We start from the raw sequence: 27,369 nt of genomic DNA on the forward strand, positions 1-27,369 counted from the left end.
CCATTTGCACACAAGGACAAGCGTAAAATGTCGGATGCAGTTGTAATCATATAAAACATGTTAGTGCTTTCTAAACAGGCTTATTAGTCACCTCCTGTTCCGGGGTCCATCGCGGTGAATTATGGATACTACAGTTTTTTTAGGCTGCCTTGATTTGAACGTGCAAGTATGAGAGCGGCTCCTTGTGGCTCTCTGTAAATAGTGCACATGGTCCCAGCTGGCAAGGCGAGAAAAAACTTTTTTTTCTGGCGGTATGAACAGCTGTGCCCACAATCTCATACCATAGAGGTGAGGTGAGGAGAATGGTTTGGAGAAAGCATGCCTCCCGAAAGCATTTGGGAGTAAAACATTTTATCGCATTAATTTACTTTAGGCAATTTCTAGCATCGTCATTCCTGGTGTTGTAATTTGTGAAAGGAGATTAGACATTTTTTATTCTTTTAGCAGGATTTAATAGTATAAATTACATCCAAGTTACATGAATTTGTATGCGGGGAAGATAGGAGAGACGTAACTTCATACGAAGTGATCTGTCCACTCTAGAATGTTTGTTCTGTGGCCCATAAGAACTATTAATTAACTTGTGATGATGCGATGTTGATGAAATGTCCCAAATATTAAATTAATCCAGATTTTTTGAAAAAACACGACTGGTCAAAGAAGCACGAGGGTTAAGGTGATGATCAGTCTGTCACGCTGAGGGTGGGGCGCGACACCCCGACGCCGCCCAGCGCGTCTCTGCCGCTCTCTATATGTGGCTGAAGAGGCGCAAATGTTGCAGACTCAGATGTTACGGCACTAAACACAGTGTCATACACATTTTAACACAGTGTCACGGTACGGCTACTGGGAAAGGGCGGTGACTGGGCTTGAGAGGCGTGGCTGTCAGTAAATCCCTGTGCTCCTGGCACACTGCGCCCTTTTTATCCTCTCCAGTAAAGCGTGCTGGCCGATCGCCAGGGCCGGGAAGAGGCATTCGTATTTGCAGTCGTGTGAACGCACCGGGCCGACCTCGATTTCGGGACTTCGGAGGGGGGTTGAAACACGTGGCAGCGAGTCTCCGGGCTGGATGCGGATCGGCGGCAGAGTCCCGTGTGAACACCCAGACCCTGCGCTACTCCACTGCGTTGTGGTACGGACAATCAGCCTCACCTTTTTATAGATCTCCGACTTCAGCTGCTGTTAAGGTCCGAGGGGGACGCTGACAACGAGCCTGAATATAATTTCTGCACTGAACAAAGGAAGACAGGAGAGGAGAACCGTCTGCTGCTTCGGTTTAAATTAAACGGCAAAAAAAAGATGAAGACAAAAGTGGTTCTAGTGCTTTGCACGGTGGTGCTTCTGACATACGGGTTTCACTTTGAAGGTAAGTTTATTTTCCGCTGCAAATTTCTATATTTGGAAAATGTTAAAGCTCGTAAAAAACTATGAAGTTCATTAACTTTTAACCTCTGAAAGTCCGATGCGGCTTTACCCTGTAAATAGTGCAGGTCTAAAGTATATTTTTCTGAAAAAGTTTCACCGTGTGGTGTCAAGATGTTGTTACAGGTAAACTGTAATGTCTAATCTCTTCACTAAGGGATTTTAGGGGTAAAGCATGCCACCAAGCAATTAAATATTGTGAATCTGTGTTGGGGGAGATCTGTTTTGTGCAATTTTAGTAATTGCTGCTGAAATTGTGTCTGTACTGTATTTAGCATGTCAGGGCTTTGTGATATACTTAGCAGCTACTCCTTCTGTTTGCACGACACAGGACACGAAATCGGGGTGACCCTAAACTACCCTTATTTAATTTAATTTTGTTTCGTTGACATTTATATGAAGTGAATGATTAGTGCTCTCCGTTTGTATTACGCACCCAAATGCATTTATGTTGTCATGTTTGACTTTATAAATGAATGCATCTACATTTTGGGGTTTCAAAACACGTATAATAAGGCGCTGAGATTTTTAATCTGAGACCGTTACTTCGCGTACGATTAATTCTGACCCGTAAGATCCTCACCAAAACACGTATATTATTTGTCAATAGAAAAAATAGACCCATAGACAAATTCTAATTATAGAACATGCTCTAAAAACTGTCAAGCTAATATTTTTCTCAGGGCGGTACAATGAGACCGGTATAATTATAGACCTATTTACAAACCAGGACTCATCTGCACACTTTCCAGAAAGTACTTTCCCCAGCAAAGATTTGCGCTTTCACTGTAGTTTGAATTCTCCCCACATTTATCACCCCTTGTTCTGGGATATTTTTGACTCAGAAAGCAGCATACACCCACCACTGGTGATACTGGAACATAAACGCCCTAGTTTATAGTGATGCAGTATACAGCTCTGGAAAAAAATTAAGAGACCACAGCGAAATTTTCAGTTTCACTCATTTCTCAATTTATTGGTATGTGCCTGTGTAAAATATACATTTTATTGCAAACTCCAACCTGGCTCTTCCCTGCTTCTCATTGATGAAGGGCTTCTTCCTTGCTTTATGGCCATTCTTGAAGCCTGTTATGAATTGTCCTAGCAGTACACGTTACACCACCTAAGGTTCCCCTTTTTTTTTTGAAGGTCACTTGAGGTCATCCTTCGATTTATGAGGCACATAAGTTGCTGGTCATCTCTGCCATTAAGAAGTCATTTCTGCCCTCCTGGCTGGTTTTTGGTCATTGCCAGTGTCTCCTGCTTCACCTTGTTCATGGGTACTGCTGTCTTAGAAATTTTGGGCCTGGACGCAGCCTGTCTCTGTGCCAGCAGAACCAGGATTAAAGAATGCACATTTTTTTCAAAATATAGTGTGGTCTTTTAATTTTTTCAAGAGCAAGCATCACTGTAACTGTACTAAATTAATTCCGGTCATTCGAATTCTTTTAAATTACTGTGCATCCTAGGTGGGTGTATGCAGACAGTGCCCCATCAAATCTCCCATTCATCCTACAGCCTGGATGACATCAAGTTATTAAAAGGACCAAGCTTTTCCAGCCAGTGTTAGGTTGTGGTTGTCTGCATGGAGATGTTCCTGGAAAGAACTTGTGTGAATAGACATTTTGTGCCTTGTGGTGACCCTGTAGGACAGCTGTGGTCTTCTTGGGTTTGTCCACATTATCCAGGATCACTGGGATTTAGTCAGATTGGAAGCATTAAGAGAGTTTGCTGTTTATAAGCAGGATTATTGGCCCGTAAGATGCTGGGTGTTTGTCTAAGACTGTGCCCACGTCCAATCAGCTGACACAGACACTCGGGGGTGAATCTGCGAGGTCTCTTAGCCGAAGTGGGCTGAAAGTTGGCCAGCCCTTTGCTGCTTATGCACCCATGTGCCTCTCCTCTGCCTCACGGTGCCGCTCTCCCCGAAGGAGGTCTCTCCTCTGCCTCGCGGTGCCGCTCTCCCCGAAGGAGGCCTCTCCTCTGCCTCGCGGTGCCGCTCTCCCCGAAGGAGGCCTCTCCTCTGCCTCGCGGTGCCGCTCTCCCCGAAGGAGGCCTCTCCTCTGCCTCGCGGTGCCGCTCTCCCCGAAGGAGGCCTCTCCTCTGCCTCGCGGTGCCGCTCTCCCCGAAGGAGGCCTCTCCTCTGCCTCGCGGTGCCGCTCTCCCTTTTCCATCTTCCCCCAGCTTTTCCTTCTGACTTTCCTGCTTCCTGCATACCCTGCCTCATATATGCATCCATAGTTACTTATTCCTTACACAAATCAGCTCTGAATATTAATAATACATTTTAGAAACATCTCAAAGCAAATGTAGCTCTGTTATTGTGAAAAACACCACAGCTTGAGAAGGAAAAAAATGTCAGTTCTGTTCACTTTCTGTCTCCGGAGAGCCACCCTACCTGGGGATGCGGCAACAGCACTTCGGTTCATTGGAAACGGAAGCATGACTGTGTGCTCTCTGTGGGGGAGCTGGCCGGGTTGCTCATGTGGCGCCGCCCTGTGACTGGGCCTGTGTTCCTGGACAATTAGGGCTGAGTGAATCGGACACTGTCACCAATGCAGAGCTAATGCTGTTTGCCATGTGGCCTGGCTTCCATCAAAGTTGCCAATTTGTGATCCAAAAATGCCCAATCTCTGCTATCCATGAAGAGGTCCCAGTTAGGAGGGCTGGGCAGGCGCTGGGTGAAATGGGCCCTCGGCGAGCTGAAGTACCAGAGAACGGCGGCTTTGGAGAGAAGCCATTTCCTCCCAGGCTGTTCAGGGGGATTCTGTGAACAATGCCTGGAAAACCACAGAAGCATTAATGTGAAAAGGTCAAAATGTTTATCAAGGAACGATCCCCCCCACCCCAACATAAATGTATGTAGACCCTGCCCACCATCAGCCCAGTTAAGCCAGCCTTCCCCTGAGGGTGGCACTATACCAGTGACACACCTTTGACTCTCCTTACATCTCCTGCGTGCTCACTGGGCCATTAGCCAGGACCCATAAATAACGACCGGACTGTTTATTCGACGTTTCCTTGACTATCCTTTTGCGACCAAGGCCGAAACTACACGGAGGCTCCTGGTTTGTGGTGTTTTTCTCTCCCCCGCATGACACCAGGGCAGAGCGTCTGCTTCTCACAGACGGTCCTTCATAAATGATGTCCATTTTTTTCACCTTTATTTGTATTACGGAACATCCGTCTGTGCAGCTTACACTCGTTTTGTGTAAGATTCCAAATTCGTATACGAATGCTTGTGTTTTTTGCCCCCCCTCTCCAGCCCCTGTCTCACAACCCCCCCTTTCAACTTCCCTTCCGGTGACAGGGACCACAGTGCCACAACCCACCGTGAGGCTGAATCAGAACTTCAGCCTTTCGAACAGCAGCGCTGCCGGTGAAGACCTCCCACCCTCCGACAGTGCTATCAGGAATAACAGCGCCCCCAGTGGTGAGGTTCCAGTGTCTGGTGGTGCTGTCAGTAATGACAGTGACTCCGGTGATGCTGGCTTCCTTGCTTCAGGCAGTCACATCGGTAATAACAGCGCCCCCAGTGGTGGGGTTCCAGTGTCCAGTGGTCCTTTCAGTAATGACAGTGACTCCAGTGGTGCTGGCCTCCCTGCCCCAAATGGTGCCATCAGTAATAACAGCGCCCCCTGTGGTGATAGCCCTTCTGCCTCCAGCGGTCCCATCATGAATGACAGTGACAGCAGCAGTACCAGTAGGTCTCCTATAAGTGCCCCGAACAGCACCCTGCAGTACAATGTGACCCACACTGCGACCTCCGCCTCTCACTCTTCAGGTAAATTCTTCCCTGTATTTGTGAAATGATTTGTCTTCATTTTTACCTGGAACCTCACTGTTCAGTCTGAGGGAGACCCCACATGTCGACAATTGTCTCACAGCAAAGAGAAATCATGGTCATTCCTAGGTAAACTTCGTTGGAGCAGGTTTACAGTAAATAAACCTACAGTAAAGTCCAGAGAAAGGCAATCTGCACAATTCAGAGGATAAAAGAGCGCCAGCAACCTCGAGATGAAGGCGGTGCTTGTAGCCTGGGCTTCGTAGCCAGATTTGCTCACGGGACTCACAAACAAATCCGTCATTTATCTAAAAAACAAGGCGAGGCTATTCTTAGCATGCGGCACGCTGACACTGGGCTCACCCAGTCCACATAAGGCCGAGAAGGAGATTCCAGGAAGGGACAGAAGAGTTACACCCTGGGTACGCTGCCATGCCAAGCTGGGAACTCTGGGTTATTTTTACTTGGCCGTACTTAAGGGGGGATGAAGCGGCATGACAATGGAATAGTGCAGGGTGCTGTGGGAAGCTGCTCTCTGTGCTGTTATTGAGGGAGACTAGCAGCTAGAGGCGTGTCTGAGGGTCGCATTGGCACGTGGCGCGATGACATGACACAGACGGCAACAGCGTGGGAGGGTTTGTGGACCGCGGCCGTTTGCGTGGAGTTAAACAGTGTACCTTTCACACATGAAACTGGTCCATTGTGATATGGCACAGAGATTCTGTTTTCACAAATCTAGCTCACCCCCAAAAAAATCACACACGCACACAGCTCCACATGTGGCCCCCGGCTAGAAGTGCAGTGTAACCCATGGTCTGACAGGAATAGGTACAGAAACGCAGCAACTAAAAGCAAGTGAAAACCAGAGACTCCAGTTTTTTTGCCCCTTAACAGCTGGCTTCTGCAGGTAGCAGAACTTTTGGATTTTGGCGGAAATTGCGGCTCCTTTTATACGCCTCTCTGCTCTCCAGGATAATTTGCAGTCCTGTGAGTTTCACTCAATGTCTTTAGCTGGTTTAACGGCTGGAGTTTGTTTTTAATGCCATACTTTGTGTGCGTGTGTTTAACTGTGACGTAATGAGAAATATTTTGCTTTTAAAATCTCTATACTTCTTACACTTTGTACTTTATTTTCAGTGTTGCTTTTGCATACAACTAGAAATGCTTAATTTTAACCAGAATGATACATTGTGTAGAAACTATGGATGCAAAATAATACAATTTTTAACCACGATAAAAGGATAGTCTGCAGCATAACTTGGCATACGTTCAGTGCATTTCGGTAACTTTAAGGATAACTATATTTTATCGTAGACTTCTGTACATCTGTACGGTTTAAATGCTTATATATTTCCACTGTGCTGACCTCCCTCTTACTCAGTGCTCCCCTCCTCTACACCAACAAACACCTCCCTCGCTAGGGGGGTCCACCCAACAGTGGGCCCGCTCCCTGTCTCCACACACCTGAGCAGTGCTGCCCCCACTAACACGACAGGCCCCCACCCCGCCTCGGCTCCTCAGCCCACCCCGAGGTCCAGCGAGCCCCCCCCCGGTCTCTCCACCAAAACCCAGCTACCTCAGGACAAACTCTCGCAGCTCAACAGGATGGATGTCGGTGAGCGTCTGCCATTGGGGTCTCCATGGGCCAGGGACTTCAGGGTGGGGGGGGGCGCATGTTAGCATTTAGGAAGATCTCATGCACACACACCTGGTTTCTTCTCATATTACGCAAGTTATAACATCATCATATATCCTCAAGTATGTTTCCTTTAAATGATGTGGTGTGTATCAAATCAGTTCTGCTGCTTATGAGGAAATAATGGTATGCAACATATGCAAAGAATGAAATATGTATGAGCTCCTGGAACACAACTTCCCCATTAATTGAGCATTGTTTGTATAGGTATTTATGTAAAATATAAATGGACTGGCTTCCCAGAAAATCGCCGGGGTGGGGGGTGCAGTTCCAGTTTATTTCCGACCAGAAGCCGCAAGGCCGTCTGTACCGGTTCCCCTTGGACTCGGGGGTGGTGCTTCAGTATGCCAAGGAGACAGAGAGCATGGCTGTTCCAGTCTCAGCAAGTCTCAGCAAGTCTCAGCAGTGCTCGCTGCACTGTTCCCGTCGTAACAGCTGGTCGGCTGAACACACTTACAGCTCAGCAGCATGTTGTAGGCAGGGTCTGACCTCATGATGTGTCCCCCACAGGGGAGGACCCGCATGGCTCGGAGCCACGCTTGGACCCGCTGCTGGCCGGCCTGGTGTCTGTGTTCATCCTGACGGCAGCCGTCATCACGCTACTCCTGTTCCTGAAATTCCGACGGAGGAATAACCAGCCGGAATTCCGCCGGCTGCAGGATCTACCCATGGTGAGCTCTTGAGGTATCTGGGGGTCTCGTTTGCCCTGCTGATGAGCTTGACGAGCTTGACGAGCATGTCTGCCCACACAGGACGACATGATGGAGGATGCGCCCCTCTCCATGTACAGCTACTGAGAATGGCCCCACCCCTCAGCAAGCTCATTCCTACTCGCTGTTCCTCGCCAGTTCCCTGCTAAAGTGCTACTCCATCTCCGCTACCTGTTCACCCCAGCAGGGTACCAGAGGCTGCCCTCGCCCCCTGGGGAAGTTTGTAGACTGAATTAAGAGCCTTATTTCAGTTTGATTGTAATTCTTGGATTTCTACATGCTGGGCCTGTGGGCTGCTCCCCCCCCCGCCAAAGATGAGGTTGACAGGAAGTCACTGATGGACATGAACAGTGGATTTTGGGTCATAGCTGGTTCTGTTGTCTTTTTTCTGTCTCTGGAGAATATTCTGCACTACTGGTCCCTTCCCTGATATGAATGGAAGATGGCACCATCAGATATCATGCTCTTATGGTACCAGGCTCTTCCCGTAGGCCTCTGAGTATTGCACAGTGCTTTCGTGCTGCTTTCGTGCTGCCAAAGCTGGTGACTTTGATCGACGGCAGTGATGCTCTTTCGGTTATGACTCCCGCCTCTCCCTGGGCTGATTCTCAGCTGGTTAGTGATTGTGAGACATCAGACACGGCATATTTTCCAGGCTGGCTGTTCAGATATGTTTTCAGGTGTCTGCAACTTTCGGCTGGTGCTGTCGACTGTTTGTGTGGTTTAGTGCAAATGGGTGAAAGTCCCATCACACTGTTTCAGTGCCTTAGCAATTGGCTTGCTGGATAGATAAGAGGTTGTGTTTTGAGTCAAATGTTTCATTTGCATATGTGTGATGGAGACACTGGTTTCTTTAATTGTTCTTCAACCAAACTGTGTGTTTGTATGAACATGGCTTCTGTCAAGGTTGCTTTCTGCTGTTGGTGTTTGGTGACTTCTTAATGTTGTCCTTGGGGAAAGTAGAGTTGTTTGAGTGCTTCCCCAGCTGTATCTAGCATTTCTTCATGTGATGTTAGTATAGCGTTTTTAGTTTTTAAAAGGGGATTTTTACAGAATCCTCTCCCAGCTTGAGTGTGTTAACAATCTAACATTGTGTTCCTTGACCAAATCTTGACTTCTTTAGGCCCGGATGGGATGGTGATGTGATGATCACATCTCCCATCCCAGGCAGGAATACCTAAACAGATCCTCGTTCCTTGACTTTCAACCCATCAGCCACTTTGCTATGGAAGTAATTAGTTTCTCTTAGCTGATGCAGCTACCCAAAGCTCTCTAAAAAACCAAAACGTGTCTGTTCCCCAAGGGAAGCCAATATAACATCTCAGCATTTTCCCGATGCCTCGTTGTTTGCCTGTAGTTCCTCCCGTCAAGTTTAAAGGAGAGTAATGCATGAAATGGACCATAATTACCAGTTAAATGTAAAAGCAAGCCTCTGTTTCCTAATGTGATCCATCTCTCTGTTGGGAACAGCTTGAAGGCTCCTGGGTTCTCAGTATCCAGGTCAACATGGTGAGCCGGTCGTCCTTCAAAACCGTGTGCTGTGTGGTTGTTAAATTAAGAACAGTTTTGGTTAGAAGTGAAATGACGGTTTGCTCAACATTGAGTGGTGAGACCTCCTTTGAAGGCCACTAGACAAAAGCCATATGCTCTGTTCAGGTATGGAGAGAAGTTACAGAAATCCTGCTGCTTTATCTATATGTGTTTCTGCAGCAATAAAGATTCATTTCATGCATAGAAGCTAGGGATCATGGACAACCAAAATGTAAATATGTCATGCACCAAAACTGGTTCCGTTCTGTTACGGTTCCTGCAATGTGCCTAAAGTGTGAGTGTGTTCTGAGTGTATTTTGTTTTTTAATAAAACATTTTAAAGCCAACATTTTCAGTTTGATTTCTTTATGTGATGGAAACATTTGAAAAAATGGGTCATTGTAGCTAATGGGGGGGGGGGGGGGAGTGCCCCCGAAGAGATTGCCCCATCTCACTTCTGACTAACACATACCTCCATCTCGGAGGTGTGCTACTGTCAATCACGACTGACAGCTACAAAGATAAGGAGGGTGAGTGATCACTCAGAGTCGGCTGAAGGTCTGGTTCTCACCGCGCCTAACTTCTATCATGTCACCAGGATGCTTTAACTGGAAAGAGATTTGACTGAAGTAGCCTGGGATACACCCTGTTCATACACCCTGTTCATACACCCTGTTCATACACCCTGCCACCTACACTCCCACCGCCCAGACGCTCAAAGCATCCTGGAATAATTTTCTAAACATTGCAAAATTGTAAATGTCTGCTGGTGGTCCGTGTCAGAGGTCACTGACGCTGAGCTCTGACAGCAGCTCCTCCTCCAGCTCGTCACTCCTTGCAGGTGGTTCCTCTGGGCCACTTCCTGTTTCAGAGCTTTGGCTTTCCAACAGCGGGAAACTGCCAGGGTGTTTCCGGCGGGGTGCTGGGAACACAGGAGAAAGGTCAGCTGTGATTTATATCCAGCATGTGCTCTTTGCAGGTAACAGTATCTACTGCATGCTGCTGCCAGACTGAATCGCTGACGGAAATGCAACGACTGTTTACAAATAAACCTCCTTGGGACAGTGGTACAAGCTAAATGAATAGAGACGGGGTTTCACATGCTGCCCTTTGGAGCTGAATTTAAGGAGGTCGTCACAAGGGGTGTCATGTTTATTGTCCTACCAGCCTGTCATGTGATCAAAGGAGGCGTTGACAGCCTGCCAACTGACCCAGCTGTGTATGTATCTTCACTGCTGCCTGTTTATGGGTTTTTACGGGTCGTTGTTGCCTGTGGGCCTCTTTTCAGTCGGGTCTGCACCCATCCAGCCCTCTGTCACTGATGTGTCTGCCCCCAACACCCCCCATCTCCCCCGTGGCCTACAGACACCACACCACCTGTTTAACAGCTGCACACGACTCCCACGCATGTATTCAGAGAAACTTCAAAGTGGAGAGGGGGGGGGGGCCTCTTTTGTGCCAGTTTATCCAAACAGTTGAGAGACATGTTCAGGTCTGTTCTATAAAGTGGGCGCGATAGACAGTCCCTGTTTCAGGGCAGATGGAGGAGAAGATGGGTGGGACATTACTGTAAGAGTGGCTGCTAAAACATTTGGTTTGGCAGCTTTTAAGACACTTTTGATCTCTGATTAGTCACTCAGAACATGAACATTTCCAAACCACCACAAAAAACCCTTTAAAAATCAATCAGGCTTCAGTAATTAATCCCCCATGCGCCCCCCCCCCCCCACCGCACACACAAACCCTTGTCACTTTACATCATCTTGATCACTGCCTCATGTAAACACAATTACAGATACATTTCTTTTTATTGTCTTATTTCTGTATTTGATGTCAATAGCTATTTTAATCTTATTTCTTATCTTTTTATACTATTTTTTTGTAATACATATTTTGAACACAATCCTGGAGGTAGAAAAATAATCTCTCTCCACCAATGTACTGTGTACGTCTGGGTATGTGACCAGTGAACCCTGACCCTTGACTGGAGCTGCTGAAAAGATAAGAGGCAGCAGAAATGCCCCTGGAGCATCGCGCCTCACTTGTCTCCTGGTCCTCGGACCAGGACAGCTCGTCTGAGCTCACGTCTCCCAGGCTGGGCGTGGGGCTGGACTCCTCCTCTGAATCTAACGCCGATCTTTCCCTGTGCCCGCTGGGAGGCCTTCCTGCCAATTTCTGGTCTGGAAAAGACGTTACGGGGGAGGTTAGCATTCTGAACACTGGCTACATTAAAAAGCACCAATGCTATAACCACGACCGGACAGCCACGCCCCACCTGCTCTGCGTGCCGTCCACGTGGGGGGGTCACGGCCTTCCTCCAGGATCCAAACCCTCAGCTCCGAAACAGATAACCTGCAGGATACATGGGTGACTGACCCACTGCGGGGAATGACAGTCCTTCACCATCTGCAAGGATTTTGCCCATGTAACTGACAGAGGAGGTTACTGCAGCTCATTAGGACAGTCTCAGTCCCTTAACTTCCCATCCAGGTCCCAGGCACAAAGTAAACAGACATCTACCCATTTCCTTTTTCCCAGTTTAAAAACCACATCAACAGAGTATGAAATATACCCATTTGACCTGGCCCAGCTCAGCAGTGTCCCCAAACAATAGGACAGCATTGGCAGGATTACACACCACCGTACCAGTTTTTCAACAATCGTTTCCCGTTTCAGCTTCATCAGTAATGGCAGACTCCCATTTCCTTATTCTCTCCCTAGTCCATGCTTTGTTATGCTGGAGCAGGGCAACAACAGCCTGCAGTTTACATAATCTGTCAGTAGGGGGCAGTGATCTGGTAAAAACCCTCCACCTGCCTGTAGTTTTTTTGTCAGTTCAGTTGGTGCATGACACTAGATGACTACCTGAATTAGATAAAATTGTAAAATGCTGCTGAGTAGAGGCAGAGGAGCAGCCTGCTAGTTTTACAAACATGCCCCTTGTACCCATCTTCCTCCATAGCTTTCGGCGGAGCACTGACTTGAGCTGCTGAACATCCTGATGCACATCCTGGTACTCGGACACGGTCCTGGTGAGGTCCAAGGTGTGTGACCTGTAGTTGTCCGCCAGACTCTCCAGGGTCTGGATGTGACGGGGAAGATGGTCACGGTCTGCAAGTGTCTAACAGCGTCACTGTCTCCCTCACGCTACTCAGGGACACTCGCACCTTGCAGTTGCGCTCGTAATGCCTCCTCGCACCCCGGCTCTCGGCCTGCTGGTCAGACAGATCCTGCTCCTGCCTCCCTGCAGATGCACACATCCATGAATGAGAAGTGACCCAGTCTGGCCTCAGCTACGGAAAGCGGTTGGGTCCAAACAGAGCCGCCGGGGATTCAGCGGGGATGTGTGGAGGCCTAATTAACCATGAAGCATGAGCTTAATTACCCAAGCCCCACCTCTCAGCCCATCCCCGTTTGGTTACACATGTAAAGACCTGTGCGAGCCCTGTGTGCAGTTTCAGTGAGACTGATGTATTTCAAAAGGAATGTTTAAAAACAGAAAACTAAGGAAAGCCCACCTGTGTCCTCAGACTGAATTTGTGAGCCTTACGGTCTTCACATGACAGAGAGAACAGTGTCATTAAAAAACACAAAAGCATATGTACTCCATCTGGGGTTAATTTGCCCATTCCTACACCTTTAAAGGCAGCGAATAGGGTGCAGTCCACAATTTGTCCCTGAGGAGACAGATCAAAAGTGATTTTTTTAAAAAAAAAAAAAAGGAAAAATATCAGCACAAAGGACGGACAGGCAGAAAGCTGTGTCTCGGTAAAAGGGCTGTCTGGCCACTGAAGTCAAGCTATTGATATTGAAGAACTGAAATACGAAACGAGGAAATGGGCTCAGAATCTGACGAAAATACCCCCCGCAGGATGACACGTGAACTCCATGAGCTGAAAAGGAGCGCTTTATAATCTATCCTACCTTGGGAAGCCTGCAAATATGCCAGGAGCCTCCCAGGAATAAAGAACAGTCCTGAGTGGGCTGGGTATCTCGTGAGAATTGCAGTTTTTTGGGCTTGTAGCTACAACTGCTTTCATGTCTGCTTCTATGACACATATTTTGATATAAATCAAACACCTGAGTGACAAGATAATTTTACAGAATCTAGCAACTTACCTGTATTTACCTGTAGGCTAAGCCTCAACAGATTTGCTCACTTTTCTGATGTGCAAAATGAGTAACTCTGATATCGCTGCTGCAATAAATTGTTAGAATATGGATGGAAGGATGGATGGAACTAGATTTCATTACCCATATTTTGAACTCTTTTGTCATGAACAAAATGATTTCATTATCTGACTCAGAGAAAAATAAGTTTAAAACGGAATAAATATTACGCCAAGATCATTTCCACATCCCCACATATTGTTTGGCCTGTTCTGCCTCGAGAAACAAGACTCACTTAGCTGTTGTTTGAGCTGGTCCACCTCCCTCCGCAGCCGTTCCATCTCCTCCCTCTGCCGTCTGGAACTGAAGCTGTAAATGCAACCCAGTCACACCAGAAGGCGACAGAGGCTGAAGGGATACTATTTCAGCCCATTCGTCTTCTCCTTGCCCCCCCCCCCCCACCGCCACCTCCCCCAAATTGGCTAATGCCCTGTGATGTGCCATCGCTCACAAATTGCCTTGGCAATGCCATCTCGAGCGATTTGCATGACGACAGATGGCACTCCTCTGAATGTTGCTGGTAAAGTGGTTACCTTGCTATGGGTAGATCTTCTAAATCACTGACCCCAACATCATGGGATATGGTGGTTCTTGGTGTAACTCAGCTACTAACTGCTTAATAAAACTTATCTAACTTGGTATTTTGAGTGTTGAAGAGTTTATACATACATGTCTTTATTTAGCAGACACTTTATATCCAAAGCAACGTACAATTGAGAAAGCAGAGACTCTAGTCCCTGGAGCAATTGGACTTAAGGGTCTGGCACAAAGGCCCAATGGTGACATTTACTCTGCTGTCACTGGGATTTAAACTGACAACCTTCTGATCATGGGCATGGCATCCTAACCCATTGGAATTAGTGTGTTCTGTTCAAGACCTGAAGTGCACAAGCGTAACTGTAAGGCCAGCGTGGGTCAGGAAGCCCTTACCTCTCCTCCTGACCGCTGAGCGATGCTGCCATATCGATCCGCCCTCTCAAGCTGCTCAGCTCCCTGCCCACCTCCCTTTTCCACTGCTCCGCTCCCAGCCCGGGCCAAACCCTCTCCTCCCCACGCTCACGCAATTTCTGTAGCTCCTCTGGAAAGAGTCGTTAGTGCTCAGCATCAGCCGCATGACATCTGCCTTAGAGCTCTTTGCTCTAAAAAATCCCCCCTCTCCCACGGCAAGAGGCTTTACGGCAAGAGGCATCAAGACCATAAAACTGTCAGGCCCGGCAGGCTGCAGCACGCGGGGATCTGCGCTCGCAATTAGTCACAATCTAACTGTCTCTGATGCAATATGCGAAAGAGAGTGGAACACTGCTGTTAAAAGATCAAAAGCTTAGACTGTGGGCTTTGGAACACGTCAAGAATGAGAACTTCAAAGGCGACTTCTCGTTGGTCGGTGCATCACAGAGCATTGTGGGAACAATGCTTCCCGTTGGGCTAATGTATAGACGCTGTTAAACTCACTTTAAATCACAAATAATAAACATTAGATTAGATTCAACTTTATCATCAATGAAGCAGGGTACAAGGACCCAGACAATTAAATGCATACATAATGCGTGGGAAAACGTGTCTCCTGTGCCTATTGTAAAAGCCTTTCAGTATGACAACCTTGCTGTGATTCCTCCAATAAACCAGCCATTACATATATTATAAATAAAGAAACCACGCTCACTTCACTTATGCATTAGGCTCACAAATGTATTATTATTTAACTGAAATTTACAGCTAAGCAAACAGCATCCTGTCATAAACTGGTTACTGAGGCATTTTACTGTATCTGAGGTGTTTTTCAGGTGTAGAAATATGAAGGTCATTACCCTGGAGAGCCTGCAGTTGGCGCTGCTGGGAGTCACGCTCCCGTTCCATGGAACGCAGGGCCTGCGTAAGGGACTCGATGGCCTGATAATGTAGTAACACTGAGATCAGAAGTGGCAATACCATTTACCCAATGGATGGTGATGAATTTTTGAGGAACAGCATCTGGTCTGAGGGACACAACCTCACCTGGCTCTGGCTATGAAGCTGGGCATGAATAGCAGCAATGTCACCCCACTGTACCTCTGGACCGGCAGCAGGGGGGGCTCGTGACAGATACGGGGCCCCCAAATTGATGCCTTGGAATGCATCACTTGGTTGGAACACAACTGTGGTGAAGCAGCAAATGGATGAGAAGAAGGAGCCATCATGTTGAGATCGACAGAGCATCTGGTCACCCCCTTCCTTGTCAAGAAGCTCCCACTGTCGCTATAGTTACACATCAGTCTAAGAGCTGAGCGCCATAACAAAAGCAGACTGTTATCTACACCCTTAGGCTCATTTCAAGGTCCAGCTGGTCCATTGAAACCTTGAAACGTCGATCATTTGTTAAAGAAAAGTTGTTACCCACAAGAATCCCACACACCTTCTGCAGCCTTTGCTGATGCGGTCAGGCGCTCCTGCAGAGACAAAAGAGCACCAATGGGTAGGAAATACGACACGCTCAGAAGACACGGAAGGCACCTCCAGCCTTGGCCAAGTGCATGGTAAGATGCGGGGATTTTCCATAACCCTTGTCTCTGCCATTGTATTTAACCACTAGACCGGTTCCACACTCCGTTGACATTCTCCATACGGCCTCCACGGCTTGTTTACAAATCTAGACCAATGGAAGCACATGATCCAGCAAGGCACAGAGTTACACGGCACCAAACACCTGAGGACTGGGGTTGGAGACCCTTCTGTAATGTAGTAAATAGATTACAGGCTGTTTTATGTTCAATATAATAATAATAATAACAATAATAATAATGCATTTTATTTGTGGACGCCTTTCTAAAACCCAAGGTCACCTTACATAGTTCGTAAAAGACAAACAATAAAAACAAATATAGATATAAAACGTTAAACCCAATTCTCACCCGCATCTTGGCCACACTGCCATCTGCTGCTGACAGGATGGAACTGAAATGAGTGTCCCAGTTCATTTAGGGGTCAACCTGCAACACAGAGTCAGGCTGCAGATGATAACAAAATATGATAATATACATACAACTATGAAAGACACAGCTAAGTCAGATCAGTCATGACAGAGGGGTAACTTCAGTCCAGTTCAAAAAATAATCAATATCCTGCTTACTGACTTTAACACAGTAGCATAATTCACACTATTGTCAGTATGCTAGACACTGTCAACAGATAACAGGATGTTGCACCTGTATTATAATGCTGTACTATCTGACATAATGAACTGCACATTCAGTAGTTATGGGCTTATATGCAAACTGGAAAATGGTGATGTTATTTTCTATGTAAACAATATATTTATTTAAGCAATGGGAGAGAGGAAATGTCCACAGTAACCTCAGTGTATCTGCATATACAGTCAGTCTTATCCCCACGTGCCATCCCTTCACCGCCAGAGCTCAGCTGATATTCATTATGACAGTTTCCTACCCTAGTGTACTTACCCCTATCGTTCTACTCCTAGCTTATTGGTTGTAAATATGTGCACAGTGGCCATCCCTTAAACTGTATGTTCGAAGTGCAATTAAGCAGTTTGTCTGCTACAATACTCTGAATAATGTCTTGCGTCCTTGCTATGAAGCAAATAGTCCAAAACCTTAGTTGAATGCCTTTGACGATATTAAGCATCTTGCCAGTGTGAGCCGACCATAGATTACATAGTCTCATTCGTTTTTAAAGTATGTACGTCTTTATTTCAGTTACCCCCTCAGGACCCACCAGGAACCTTGCTGCTTATCTGTAGTTCAGGCAAAGCCAAACTTCCGTTTTCCTATATAAATCGGCTTAAGCTGAAATGCAATATTATGGGACCAGCAGGGACACGGTAAGCAGCGCAGCATTAACCATGCATGGTACCACCACACTGTAGAGCTGGGCAATCGAATTTTATTTGCAATTACGATTATCAATTAGGATAAAACAATTATTTTTCCACTTTGTGTTTCGCTATGATACCCCCGTTTTGTCTTGTGTTATAAATGAGTATCAGTATATCAGAACCAGACACCACATTGTTCCTCTTCGCACGAAAAATGCCAGAAAAAGGCAAAAGCACTAACATACTGTTAAGTAGGGGAAACGAAATACATTCCATTTCTATCCATTTGTAAAAAATAACTAGAAATATCTCGACTAGCTACGGAAACTTACAACTATACACTATACAATACTATACTTACACTATCCCGCATCACTTTTAAATCCTGGAACCGACAAACGGATGTTCCAACGTCAGTGCGTAAGACGCATGACGCGCAGGGAGTACTGGGAGTTGAAGTGCGCGCGTTGCGTCAGCCGGCATGTACCGCAGTCAATGGCGATGTCCCAGGTTACTGTCGACGAGGTGGAGAAGAAACTGCATGACTCCCTTACACCCCTGGGTTTTGAGGTTTACCCTTTTAAGGTAGTGCACCTACGACACGGCGGTGCTTGTTTCTACAAAATGTTGTTTAAACGCCTTTTTTCATATTAAGTCTTTTATATAGCCATTTTCGTAACTTATAATGTAATTGAATGTTTAGCGACAAAATGTTGTATCTATTATTGTGGTTTAGTGCGCTTAGTTTATACAGTTTTAAATGGGTGTTTAACATTTACGTAGATATCCTAGTTATCGGTGCCCTTAACGAACTGAACACGTTCGGCTTCTCAAGTTATTACCCCTTTAGTGATTTTAGCTTTATTTTTTAACAATTTGGTTTTCCCACCTTAAATCATGTTTGTCTTAACTAAGGCCGTTTCGGGAAAAGGGAATTTTCATAGCTTTTAAGTGTGTTTATCAGAATAAAAACCGCAAAAGCGTTCCAGAAACAAGGTTTAAAGAACGTAAATCCCGCAGCCCTGACCAGGACAAGCTAGAAGACAGATGCATAGATAGATGGAAATCATGGATTAAGTAAACTTAACATATTTTGTTTGGTTTGTTGATAGATCGGCTGGTACAATGCGCTGCTCTCAGCATCCCTGCACCTTCCCTACTCTGACGACACACTTGCGGTGGTGGTGTTGAGCACCCCGGACATGTTTGACCAAGCCTTCAAGCCGTTCCTTAAGAGGGACGCCTACAAGGGCGTGCGTGACCCCATCGACCAGTGTGTGGCTCACTGCATCTCAAGCTGCGTGTTACAGGTAATGCCAGACACACAGGTCAGAAGTTGTTTATATCATATTTACAGTGTACATGTTTCTAAACAGGTCTAATAATCTGTGGGAGAAATTGTAAACCTATAGTAGAACTCTTCAAATCTGGCCCTCGATTCCAAATCCAGGCCTTGTTTTCAGTTCTTCCAGGTAGTTAGTTTAATAGTTACTGATTCTGATTGGCCAGAGGCTTCACACCTGGCTCACAGGTAAAGGAAGGCTGGAAAATCGGCAGTGCCTGGACCTTGAGGACCGTGATTTGAATAGCCCCGTCCTATGGAATTTTTCTTCATGTTTCAGATCTGTTACCCTATGAATGTTACATTTATAAAGATGAAATCATTACATGTGTGATGATTCTTATGTGAGCAAAGCTAGCGTAGGTGTCTATGGTAACCACATTGCCCTTTTCTACATTCTCAGTGTTTTGCAGACCTCCCTGTTGACATCCATTACGACTATGAGATGCTCCCAAGCCGGAAGCCTCGATTCCTGGCGCAGACCACCGTGCACGTGGCCGGGGCAGCTTACTACTACCGGCGGAGTGATGTCACCGCCGACCCATGGGGGGACAGGGTGAGGGACGCACCCTCTTTCTTTGCTGTTAACCTTGCCATGAACACCGTAGGTGTGAATGTCTCATGAGGTCAGGGCCGGCTGCTGGAGGTTTACAAAGCAGTTGGAGTAATACAGACAGCATGCAGTGTTAAATAAAAACATGTATCTGTCTTCTCCAAGAATGGAACGCCTCAGTACTTTGGAGATGGGAGAGATTAACCCCAACCTCTTCACAGATGGGCTACTGACATTAACGGAGGTTATAGAAGTTCTAGAAGCCTTGTACTTTCAGGGTTGCAAGTTCTAAACCTACTCTAACTGTGTGTGTGTGTATGTGGAATCTGCATGTTCTCCCTGAGTTGTATGGGTTCCTTCCTACCAAAGTCATTCAAGCAGGGTGAATTGTCATCTCTGAATTACCTATTATATGTAACTTTGTGTGTGCCCTCTGATGGACTAGCATCCCATCTAGGAAATACGCTTACCTTTTGACCTACGTTGCCTGGGATGGCCTGATGATTTACTGTTTTCTTGTGTTCCTCACAGAAGATATTTGGGGTCTGTATTCACCCCAGACTTGGCGGCTGGTTTGCCGTTAGAGCTTTGCTTGTGTTCCCGGGCTTGGAGGTAGGAGTGGAGCTACAGCAGAGACCGCCCCCAGACTGTGTTCCCTCCCAGGAATCCAGAGTGGAACTGCTGGAGAGATTCAACTTCCACTGGCGAGACTGGAGCTACCGGGACATCATCCCGGCAGACCAGAGCTACTCGGAGGAGCAGCAAATGTACTTTTCTACCCCTCCAGGCCAGCGTGAAGTGCTGCTCAGAGAGTGGGGATTTCTGCAGAGCCAGGACGCTGGACTACAGGCTCTAGATCACAGCCCAGAAAGAGATGGCGCAGGCTGATTCATTGCCGTTTTCCTTTTACACGGAATCCGTTCAACATTAATTAGCAAGTTTTTTTGTGGATATGTTGATTTATTTGAGTCATTTTTGAAAATGAAACTTTTAAAATGAACTTGCAAACAGCAAGGTACTGCTTCTCGTAATGTAGGATGATTAAGTAAGGCGTGTGAAGAGATTAGAGTGCATTGAAAGGGAACAGAGAGGGCAGCCCTTTGTATAACTCTTTATATAATATGCAAAGCTGAGATAAGTAAATGGATATTGTACAAAAATGCCTTTAACTTTTGAAGTGCATTTCCCTAGGAGCAGAGGGTAAAGCACTTACCCAAAGTGCTGATTTTGATTTTTTGCAATCTGATCACTCTCATTGCAGTAGTGTGGCGAGTCATGTGTGGGGGCGAACATTTTTAAAATGGGCCTTGAGAAGACTGTCAGGGTTACTGTTTACTTTAATTTATCTGGTACGTTTAAATTCTCCTTGCTAGAAGCATAGACCTCATCTCCAATAGTGCTTTCATTAGCTTCTCCATTTTTATATGGGATCTGTCCAGTTTCTTCGGTTTGTTTTTGCAAACTTTGAAAGCCACGCATTGCATAGGTAGGAATCCATTCAGGTGGACACCGCCATTTGTGTGATTGACATAAAAGTGTAAAACTAAAGTTCTTTCTTTGTGTAAAAACTTTAAACGAGGACGGAGTACATCAGCGGTGCAATTCCGACGACTTTTCTCGAGTGAACACTGTCTGACGAGCCTTTAACCTAACAAAGAGTAAAAAGTGCCGGAATCGTCTCTGTGGCCCTTAAAATGGGTGAAATCGTTCTGGGTGCAGCGTGAATCCAGGAAGCGAGATGGATGCAAGTGGGATGGACCCTGGCTGGCGGTCGGGTGGGCAGGCAATGGAGATCCATTTCTCTAATAAGCTGTCACTTTAACTGTCGAGGAACACTGTGTCAGCGAGCGGGAGGGTGGCTGTGCCCACTGCGGTGTGACGGATAGACCAACACTTCATTTTGTCATGGAAACTTACTGGAGGCCAGGAGGGTGGATCCTGCAGGTTGGTGGAGATCTTTTCTGTACTGTGATCAGTGCTGAGTCTTGCACAGTCGCTCTGCTGCATTGTGGCTTGATGTAATATTTAAGTTATGTGTTTATCCTTGGATAATTAATATGATGCGTGTTCAAAAGAGCATTATTGCTGGATCATATGTCCTTTCTGCTTGTTTGCTTAATTATCTGTCATGCTTTGCCATTCGCTTTGGCCTCCTTTCTGTGCCGCCAAGGGCTTCTGTCCAAAAGGGGAATAAACAAATAAACCGACCTTGGGAAAAAAAGGAATTCTAAAATTACTATCCTTCGTGTGGCTTACATGAGCAAGAGCAGCATCAAAATGCCACGCATTGCATAGGTAAATTAGCTGTAATTTTAATTAGAAGTATTGAGCCAGGTCATCATCTTTAGCATTTTGAGGTTAGTTTCCTACCTGCAGTGGTCGTGTGGCTGAGCTTGTGATATAGCCGACGTGATGGAGAGAGAACTTGCGTAAAAACAAGCCACCTAGAGCAAATAATCCAACTTCTGTGGTGTGGGATTAGTTTTAAAATCTGATCATCTTTTTCTTTAAATACAGAAACAGGCATGTGATTCAGTGTGCATTGATCAAACATAACATTTGACGGGTGGCAGCAGTTTTTAAGCATTCTGTAAAGCAATTTAATCTATACTTTTAGCTGGGGGGTAGAAAAAGGAGAAATGACTTTAATGTGGTTTTACTTTTGTCCAGTAGATGGCAGTGCATCTCAAGCTATAAGTTTGAGCTAAATTACTGCACTTCAACACCTTCTCGACTACTACTCCTGTAAAGTAGCATCTAAGCATGACAGGCTGTTTTCAGTCATTTGCCTCTTTTTTATGACTGGTATAGTCTGGGTTTGTTATTAATTATTATTATTATTAGAGTTTATTTTTTAGTACAGACACTGATGAAAATGAATGTTGTCTTACTATAAATTAGTGTAATTGCAGATATTTTATCTTCCATTTATAGAGATTAGAGAAATTTAGGATGCCTCATGAAACAGGATGTATGGTTTAACCATACTCAGACCCTCCAACCTTCTCTTAATTAAGATCATTCTGGCAATAACTTGCGTAGGTTATTTAATTCTTTTTTTTTTTTAATAGCCCTATCATGTAATTTGGATCAAATGGAACATCCTATTCTCCTGGTTGGACCCAGCTGACTTGGTATTGGTCCAACAGAACTACAGTGATAGCCACACACACACACACACACACACCTCTCCTCTGCACGCAGCCTGTCCACAAGCATCTCTGTCTCTCACACTTTTCCTTTTTAATAAATACAAATGAATTGTCTCGCTGAGGTGCTGGCAGTTACTTGGTGTGGCGCTTGTTGCCATTAACGGGTCCAGGAACCATCCAGGAGCTATGAGGTTGTCTCATTGTCGTACGGACGGTCTTTCCCTGTACCGAGGGCCAGCTTTGAGTGCTGGAGCCGGGCTGAGGAATCTTGTGTCTTCTGAGTCATTCTGGTGCACCGAGGAGTGTCAGAGCCCAGAATGCCGCTCGGTGCTGAGCATCCAGAACCCGTCGTGGACAGCAGACTTCTGAGGAAATGATAAGTGATGGACCCCAGTTGGCCCTGCTGTTGGTGACATCCCACTTACTGTTTAAATATTTCTGCCGGCAACCATGAAACATTGACCAGATTACCAAGGAAGACCATCACCCGCATGTACTGAACTTCTCTCTGCTAAACCCATTGAGTCCCTGGAAAGAGAGTCTTTAAGAGAAGTGTTGAATCTGGGGAAATGAAAATCCTGTCCCTGGCCTCATAGGTCCATAAGCCCGTGAAAGGTTAACATGGAATGTTTGTTACATCATACACATCATGGAGAGCACAGAAGACTCCCCAGCCTGTCTTGTGTGCGACAGTGAGTTTTCCTGTCCACAGACCTATCGCCCTCCAGAGGCTCCCTGTGTTCCTGCAGATGGTGTCACGGCCTGCCCTGTGGGCATGCCTTCTGCTGGTCCTGTCTACACCATCCCAGCCAGGCACTGGGAGGTCGGCTCCAATGGCCCATGTGTCGCCACCTGTCCTGGGGTCTTGACACCGTGCGCAGCAACGCAGTGAGCCACCAGAGGGCGATGCTGAGCTCAGTTCAGGTCAGACAGGAGGGGTGCCCTCTCCCCCATACGGCTCCTGCATGAGGATGAGATATGGCCACCTCCTCTGCCTGACCTGCCTTGAGCACCGGCTCTCTCTGGCCTCATCCTGGTGGATCATATCCCGGTACTGCCCCTGGTGTCGCAGTCAGATGGCCATCTTCCAGGGCAACCCCACCCCCCACTGCCACAGAGCATAACGAGAAGGTCCAAGCCAGAGGTGCCGCTGTGCAGCCCTTCTCCTCCGTGGGCCGACACAGAGAAGGGTGTAGGTGACTGAGAGCTAGGACACCCCAGGGAGCTCCTCTGCCAGCCCAGAAGCAGAGCAGACCTGACAAACACTCCTTTTTTGGGCCAAGCTCATTTGTGGGGCTGGGGAGGTAGACACACTGAGTAGGACGAGGATCCTGTAACCTGTGAATCGGTGACTCCCCCTGCTGGACACCTCTGATTCAGTACCAACACCAGGACACTTCCTGCTCCTAAAACCTCACCAGGTACATACTCATTCAGTGCCAGTCTATCCATCAGGTGACGTATCTTCTGTGGGGCCGCCGATTTAGCAAGACAATTTCAATTAGTCTCAGGCGGGGTTTCCTGCCCGTGAATCTTGCTTAGGAAGCCACATGGGCTTCGACCGGTAATGCGTTTATTGTCCTATAACAGTGTTTCCTAATTCAGTCCTTGGGGACCTACAGACAGTCCATGTTTTTGCTCCCTCCCAGCTGCTGATAGGGAGCAAAAATGTGGACTGTCTGAGAGGGAGCATGGAGGACTGGATTGACAAACCCTGTCCTATAAGATAGGAGGAGAACAGGTATGTTTCCATGGCTCTTAGGCTGGTGTTCCTCCGCACCCTACCCCATGTGCGTGGTGCATCTGCTCCAGGAATCTTGGGTCTGTGTAGAAGATCCCGATGAACCATCACGCGTTAGTGAGAAGATTGCATTCCTTTCCGTATTCCTGTGGCCATCTCCTGAGATTCCAAGCTGTCTGGAAAGTAGTAAACATGTCCAAACAGATCCCAGCACCAGAAGGTGGCCTGCGTGACCAAACAGATCCCAGCACCAGAAGGTGGCCTGCGTGACCAAACAGATCCCAGCACCAGAAGGTGGCCTGCATGACCTCTCCGCAAGCCTCTTTCTGACCCACCCGCGCTCTATTCCCACTCATCCATGTCCTCGGGCATCACGAGAGAAACAGGCATCAAGCATTATGGGACGTATAAAAACATACCTATGAACAAGCTGGTTTCATGATACTTTTCAGACTCACTACCAGTCAACCCATTAAGCACCCAAGATGGGGTGCTGACTTAGTGAGTCAGTTTCACTTAGTGTCAGATAGGTGGCGCCAGCCGTGGAGCTCACCTAGGATGGCACATGGGTTTTGACCGGCACTGGTCGCAGGACTGCTCTGCTTTTGTGCCACTGAAAAATCATACTTGGCCTGAATTTCTTAAGGAAGAAAAATCCAACCTTCTACATCTGTAAAAGTGCTGAAGATGAAATCAGTGAAATTAAATAGTCACACTTCAACACATCAGGTGCATTAAAACAGTGGCAGTAAATCACAGTGAAATATTAAGCATTTTGTTTGCAACAACAGCATTCAAAATACAGTTCATAAGTAATTTGGTGCATGCCATTGCTCAAGGTTCAGATCCCCAGAGAATTGCAAAACTTTCCGTTATATCTAGCTAGCAAGGTGCTTAACCTAAATTACCTCAGTGTATCTGCTCTGATAAATAGGTCAAAGTGGAAAAAACATTAAAAATACATTTCTAAATTAAAATAATGCAGATCAAAGTAATAAAGTTGATTTATTTTTATCTTTCTGGTGAAACCATAAAATAGGCTAGCAGTCGGAGTTCAGTAACATAACCAAGAAGTTCACTAACGGGACATGTACTTCGTAAACTCTGGAAGAAATTTAGATGTGTTTATGTTGGCCATGAACCCCTACAGACAGATTCACAGTTTGCTTAAGTGGCTTCTGTTCTGAGCTTTGTGTAGTATGAGGGGAGGAGATCTTGTAAATCACTTCATCCTCCAGATAGGGCCGATGCCAAATTTAAGGTACTTGATAATTAACGGTATGAAAATGACATACATGAAGGTGAGAAAAAGCATTAGGCCTACAATATTTCTGTTTCGCATGAAACAACGTTTTGAAGCAAGAGGGGGGGGGGGGGTATTAATAGTGGCAGTAGGCTACTGCTGTTTACCAACAGCCGTACCGTAAGGACTTACAATATCATACATATTTCACTCCAAGAACCCAGCCGTCGCGGGAGATCGGTTATAACCGAGTGAACTGCAGACAGCCGAGTTGCCTGAGGCTTCGTGCCAGGCCTGGACTCCACCTTCCAGGCAGGCGATACGGGCATTAAATAGTAAAGAACCAAAGTAGATACATGCCAGCCTGAAAGGAGAGACGTCGGGGAACGTCCAGGGAGGAAAGTTACACTAATTATCTCAATCTGCAACATCCGTGTGTTTGGAGAAATAATAAATTTGCATATAAAAACTTTTCTTTTTACACCACAACAAATAAACAGCGGATCATTTATTTCGATACAATAATGACGGGATTGTATATATCACACGTTCATATTATTAAACCTCACCGACTGTCCGAATAATGGAAGGTGAGATCCAGACCAGCTTGTATTAAAACGGCCAGGGCTTACTCGATGCCCTACTTTGTCTAGAGTTTAGGCCTTAATAGGTTGCCAGCATATTTTAGAGGTACGACTTTTTCATAAATAAAACAGAATTAATTACATATAAATAGAAATTCTTAGTATATAATGACGCCGTTCTTGATAAAACTTTCGAACCCCTGCTTTTTTATTTTTAATATTCTGAAATGGCGTTTTGGTAACAAACATTCCTTTGGGTAATTTCTTTAACCTTTTCCTCATAGCCAAATTTTGCAAAAGTCTAAACACTGGCAAACTCCAGGGTTGCGGTTCGAGCCTCGCGTCATAATTTGCACGGTCTCCCCATAACGCGCGTGTTTCCTGCGGGGACTCCTGTTCGGATGTTTATGGTCTCTAAATAGCACAGAATATATGACTGTGTGCGTGTCTGTGCCTCGCGATGGACTGGCATCCCATCCAGGGTGCAGCCCTGCATGCAGTGTCCCCCACGATGCTCGGGATATCACCTTCCCTGCCGGGATAAGCGGATAGAAGATGGATGCACTCATTTTTATAAAACAAATATCGCAACGAAGTCAATTTTACATAAATAAGACTTGGGAAATGCAATAGTTCAGTCCGACCCGCATCCGTAAAATACCCCGTTAAATGCATGATTTTCCTTTAGTAAGCGCTATAGTTTTGCTACTTGACTGTGGCTGAATCATTGCAAACCTGGAAAGCATATATCGTGGGTGGGAAGGAGTTAATTTCATTAATGTGCACTGTAGGTGTAACTATTAAAAAAACATAACATTTTGTTCGGTGGAGAATCTGAAGAGTAATGTGCAGCGATTACACGGAAAACACTTTAAGCTTAATTCATGTTATTCTAACTGGCCGTTCAGTATACTGAAAATAAGTTTGTCCGTGCGTCCTTATTAGCCATCGTGTGTTATTTAGAGTCAGCGGGGGAATCACGGCATGTCAAATAGCCATTACATTTTGACTTTAAATAATTTGTATGACCCAAATGAGCCCATCCCCTTGTATAAGGTAATTGAATGACCGAGAAGTGGAGAAGCGCCGGTAAGCCACATGCAGTAAACCCACGACCACGGGCGCTGGCAGAGGGCAAGAAGCCCTACCGTCCTACCTTAGAACAGACAGGCGCTTCGTTTTTGCGACGCCCACGAACGTCTGGAGAAACTCCCCTGACATGTGTCTGGAATAATCAGTCGTTCTTTATAGACTTCACTGACGTTTCTTAATGGTTTTTGCGTTCCCTAAAGAATTTTGCATTTCCTTTACATCTACGGTCTTTGCATTTTCTAAGGGTCTTTACATTTCTTAATGATTTTTTTTGTTCCTAAAAGGTTTTTTGCGTTTTCTAAAGGGGTTTTCAGATTTTGGTGACGTCACGACACGACACAGGGCGGTGGACTTGGGTGCCAGGGAGGTCACACGGCTCACCGTGCTGATCGTCTGCTGTCCTCTTGCTGTCCCTCATTCACGTAACGGTCATACACAAAGAGCAAGAGAGAGAGAGACAGAGAGGGAGGGTGAAAGAGAGAGAGAGGGAGAGGGCAAAGTCTCCTTTCGTTTTTACCGGCGTGCACATAGCGGTACAG

At 46.2% G+C, this 27,369-nt stretch overlaps 3 protein-coding genes across 5 annotated transcripts; 2 read left to right on the forward strand and 1 right to left on the reverse strand.

The window, feature by feature from the left end:
• The first annotated feature begins 187 nt into the window (after positions 1-187).
• On the forward strand, positions 188-9,489 carry LOC111834816 (uncharacterized). 2 transcript variants are annotated; one of them, XM_023794528.2, is made up of 6 exons: positions 188-288; positions 937-1,366; positions 4,688-5,206; positions 6,588-6,821; positions 7,413-7,573; positions 7,655-9,489. In XM_023794528.2, the coding sequence occupies exons 2-6, from the start codon at positions 1,300-1,302 to the stop codon at positions 7,697-7,699; spliced, it is 1,026 nt and encodes a 341-aa protein (XP_023650296.2). In that variant the 5' UTR covers positions 188-288; positions 937-1,299; the 3' UTR covers positions 7,700-9,489. The 2 variants fall into 2 exon arrangements, with proteins under 2 accessions (XP_023650296.2, XP_023650297.2); XM_023794529.2 differs by lacking the exon at positions 188-288 and having other exon boundaries at positions 299-1,366; positions 4,733-5,206.
• Positions 8,573-17,552, reverse strand: LOC111834815 (uncharacterized). Of its 2 annotated transcripts, none has more exons than XM_023794526.2 (12): positions 17,485-17,552; positions 16,201-16,278; positions 15,705-15,738; positions 15,308-15,447; positions 15,121-15,202; positions 14,243-14,390; positions 13,548-13,621; positions 12,310-12,386; positions 12,124-12,224; positions 11,418-11,494; positions 11,185-11,322; positions 8,573-10,064 (listed from the first exon to the last, which is right to left on the reverse strand). In XM_023794526.2, exons 2-12 carry the CDS (start codon positions 16,264-16,266, stop codon positions 9,922-9,924), a joined length of 1,080 nt encoding a protein of 359 aa, XP_023650294.1. In that variant the 5' UTR covers positions 16,267-16,278; positions 17,485-17,552; the 3' UTR covers positions 8,573-9,921. The 2 variants fall into 2 exon arrangements, with proteins under 2 accessions (XP_023650294.1, XP_023650295.1); XM_023794527.2 differs by having other exon boundaries at positions 16,201-16,296; positions 17,485-17,531.
• Positions 17,553-22,284, forward strand: mmachc (metabolism of cobalamin associated C). Its single transcript, XM_023794533.2, has 4 exons — positions 17,553-17,708; positions 18,236-18,433; positions 18,869-19,021; positions 19,550-22,284. Exons 1-4 carry the CDS (start codon positions 17,553-17,555, stop codon positions 19,904-19,906), a joined length of 864 nt encoding a protein of 287 aa, XP_023650301.2. The 3' UTR covers positions 19,907-22,284.
• Positions 22,285-27,369: the final 5,085 nt, after the last annotated feature.

Source organism: Paramormyrops kingsleyae, chromosome 15 (genome assembly GCF_048594095.1).
Source record: "Paramormyrops kingsleyae isolate MSU_618 chromosome 15, PKINGS_0.4, whole genome shotgun sequence".
In the NCBI taxonomy this organism is placed as follows: domain Eukaryota; kingdom Metazoa; phylum Chordata; class Actinopteri; order Osteoglossiformes; family Mormyridae; genus Paramormyrops; species Paramormyrops kingsleyae.

What these genes read in the sequence shown, in the direction of transcription:
- LOC111834816 (XM_023794528.2), top strand. Translation starts at nt 1,300, where the DNA reads ATGAAGACAAAAGTGGTTCTAGTGCTTTGCACGGTGGTGCTTCTGACA. An exon ending in ATACGGGTTTCACTTTGAAG is followed by an intron (nt 1,367 to 4,687) that starts GTAAGTTTATTT and finishes CCCCCTCTCCAG; the next exon opens with CCCCTGTCTCACAACCCCCC. An exon ending in GCTCAACAGGATGGATGTCG is followed by an intron (nt 6,822 to 7,412) that starts GTGAGCGTCTGC and finishes TGTCCCCCACAG; the next exon opens with GGGAGGACCCGCATGGCTCG.
- LOC111834815 (XM_023794526.2), bottom strand. Translation starts at nt 16,266, where the DNA reads ATGAACTGGGACACTCATTTCAGTTCCATCCTGTCAGCAGCAGATGGC. An exon ending in CCAACTGCAGGCTCTCCAGG is followed by an intron (nt 14,391 to 15,120) that starts GTAATGACCTTC and finishes GACTCTTTCCAG; the next exon opens with AGGAGCTACAGAAATTGCGT. An exon ending in CCAGCTCAAACAACAGCTAA is followed by an intron (nt 12,387 to 13,547) that starts GTGAGTCTTGTT and finishes GTGCATCTGCAG; the next exon opens with GGAGGCAGGAGCAGGATCTG.
- mmachc (XM_023794533.2), top strand. Translation starts at nt 17,553, where the DNA reads ATGACGCGCAGGGAGTACTGGGAGTTGAAGTGCGCGCGTTGCGTCAGC. An exon ending in TTGAGGTTTACCCTTTTAAG is followed by an intron (nt 17,709 to 18,235) that starts GTAGTGCACCTA and finishes GTTTGTTGATAG; the next exon opens with ATCGGCTGGTACAATGCGCT. An exon ending in TCTCAAGCTGCGTGTTACAG is followed by an intron (nt 18,434 to 18,868) that starts GTAATGCCAGAC and finishes CTACATTCTCAG; the next exon opens with TGTTTTGCAGACCTCCCTGT.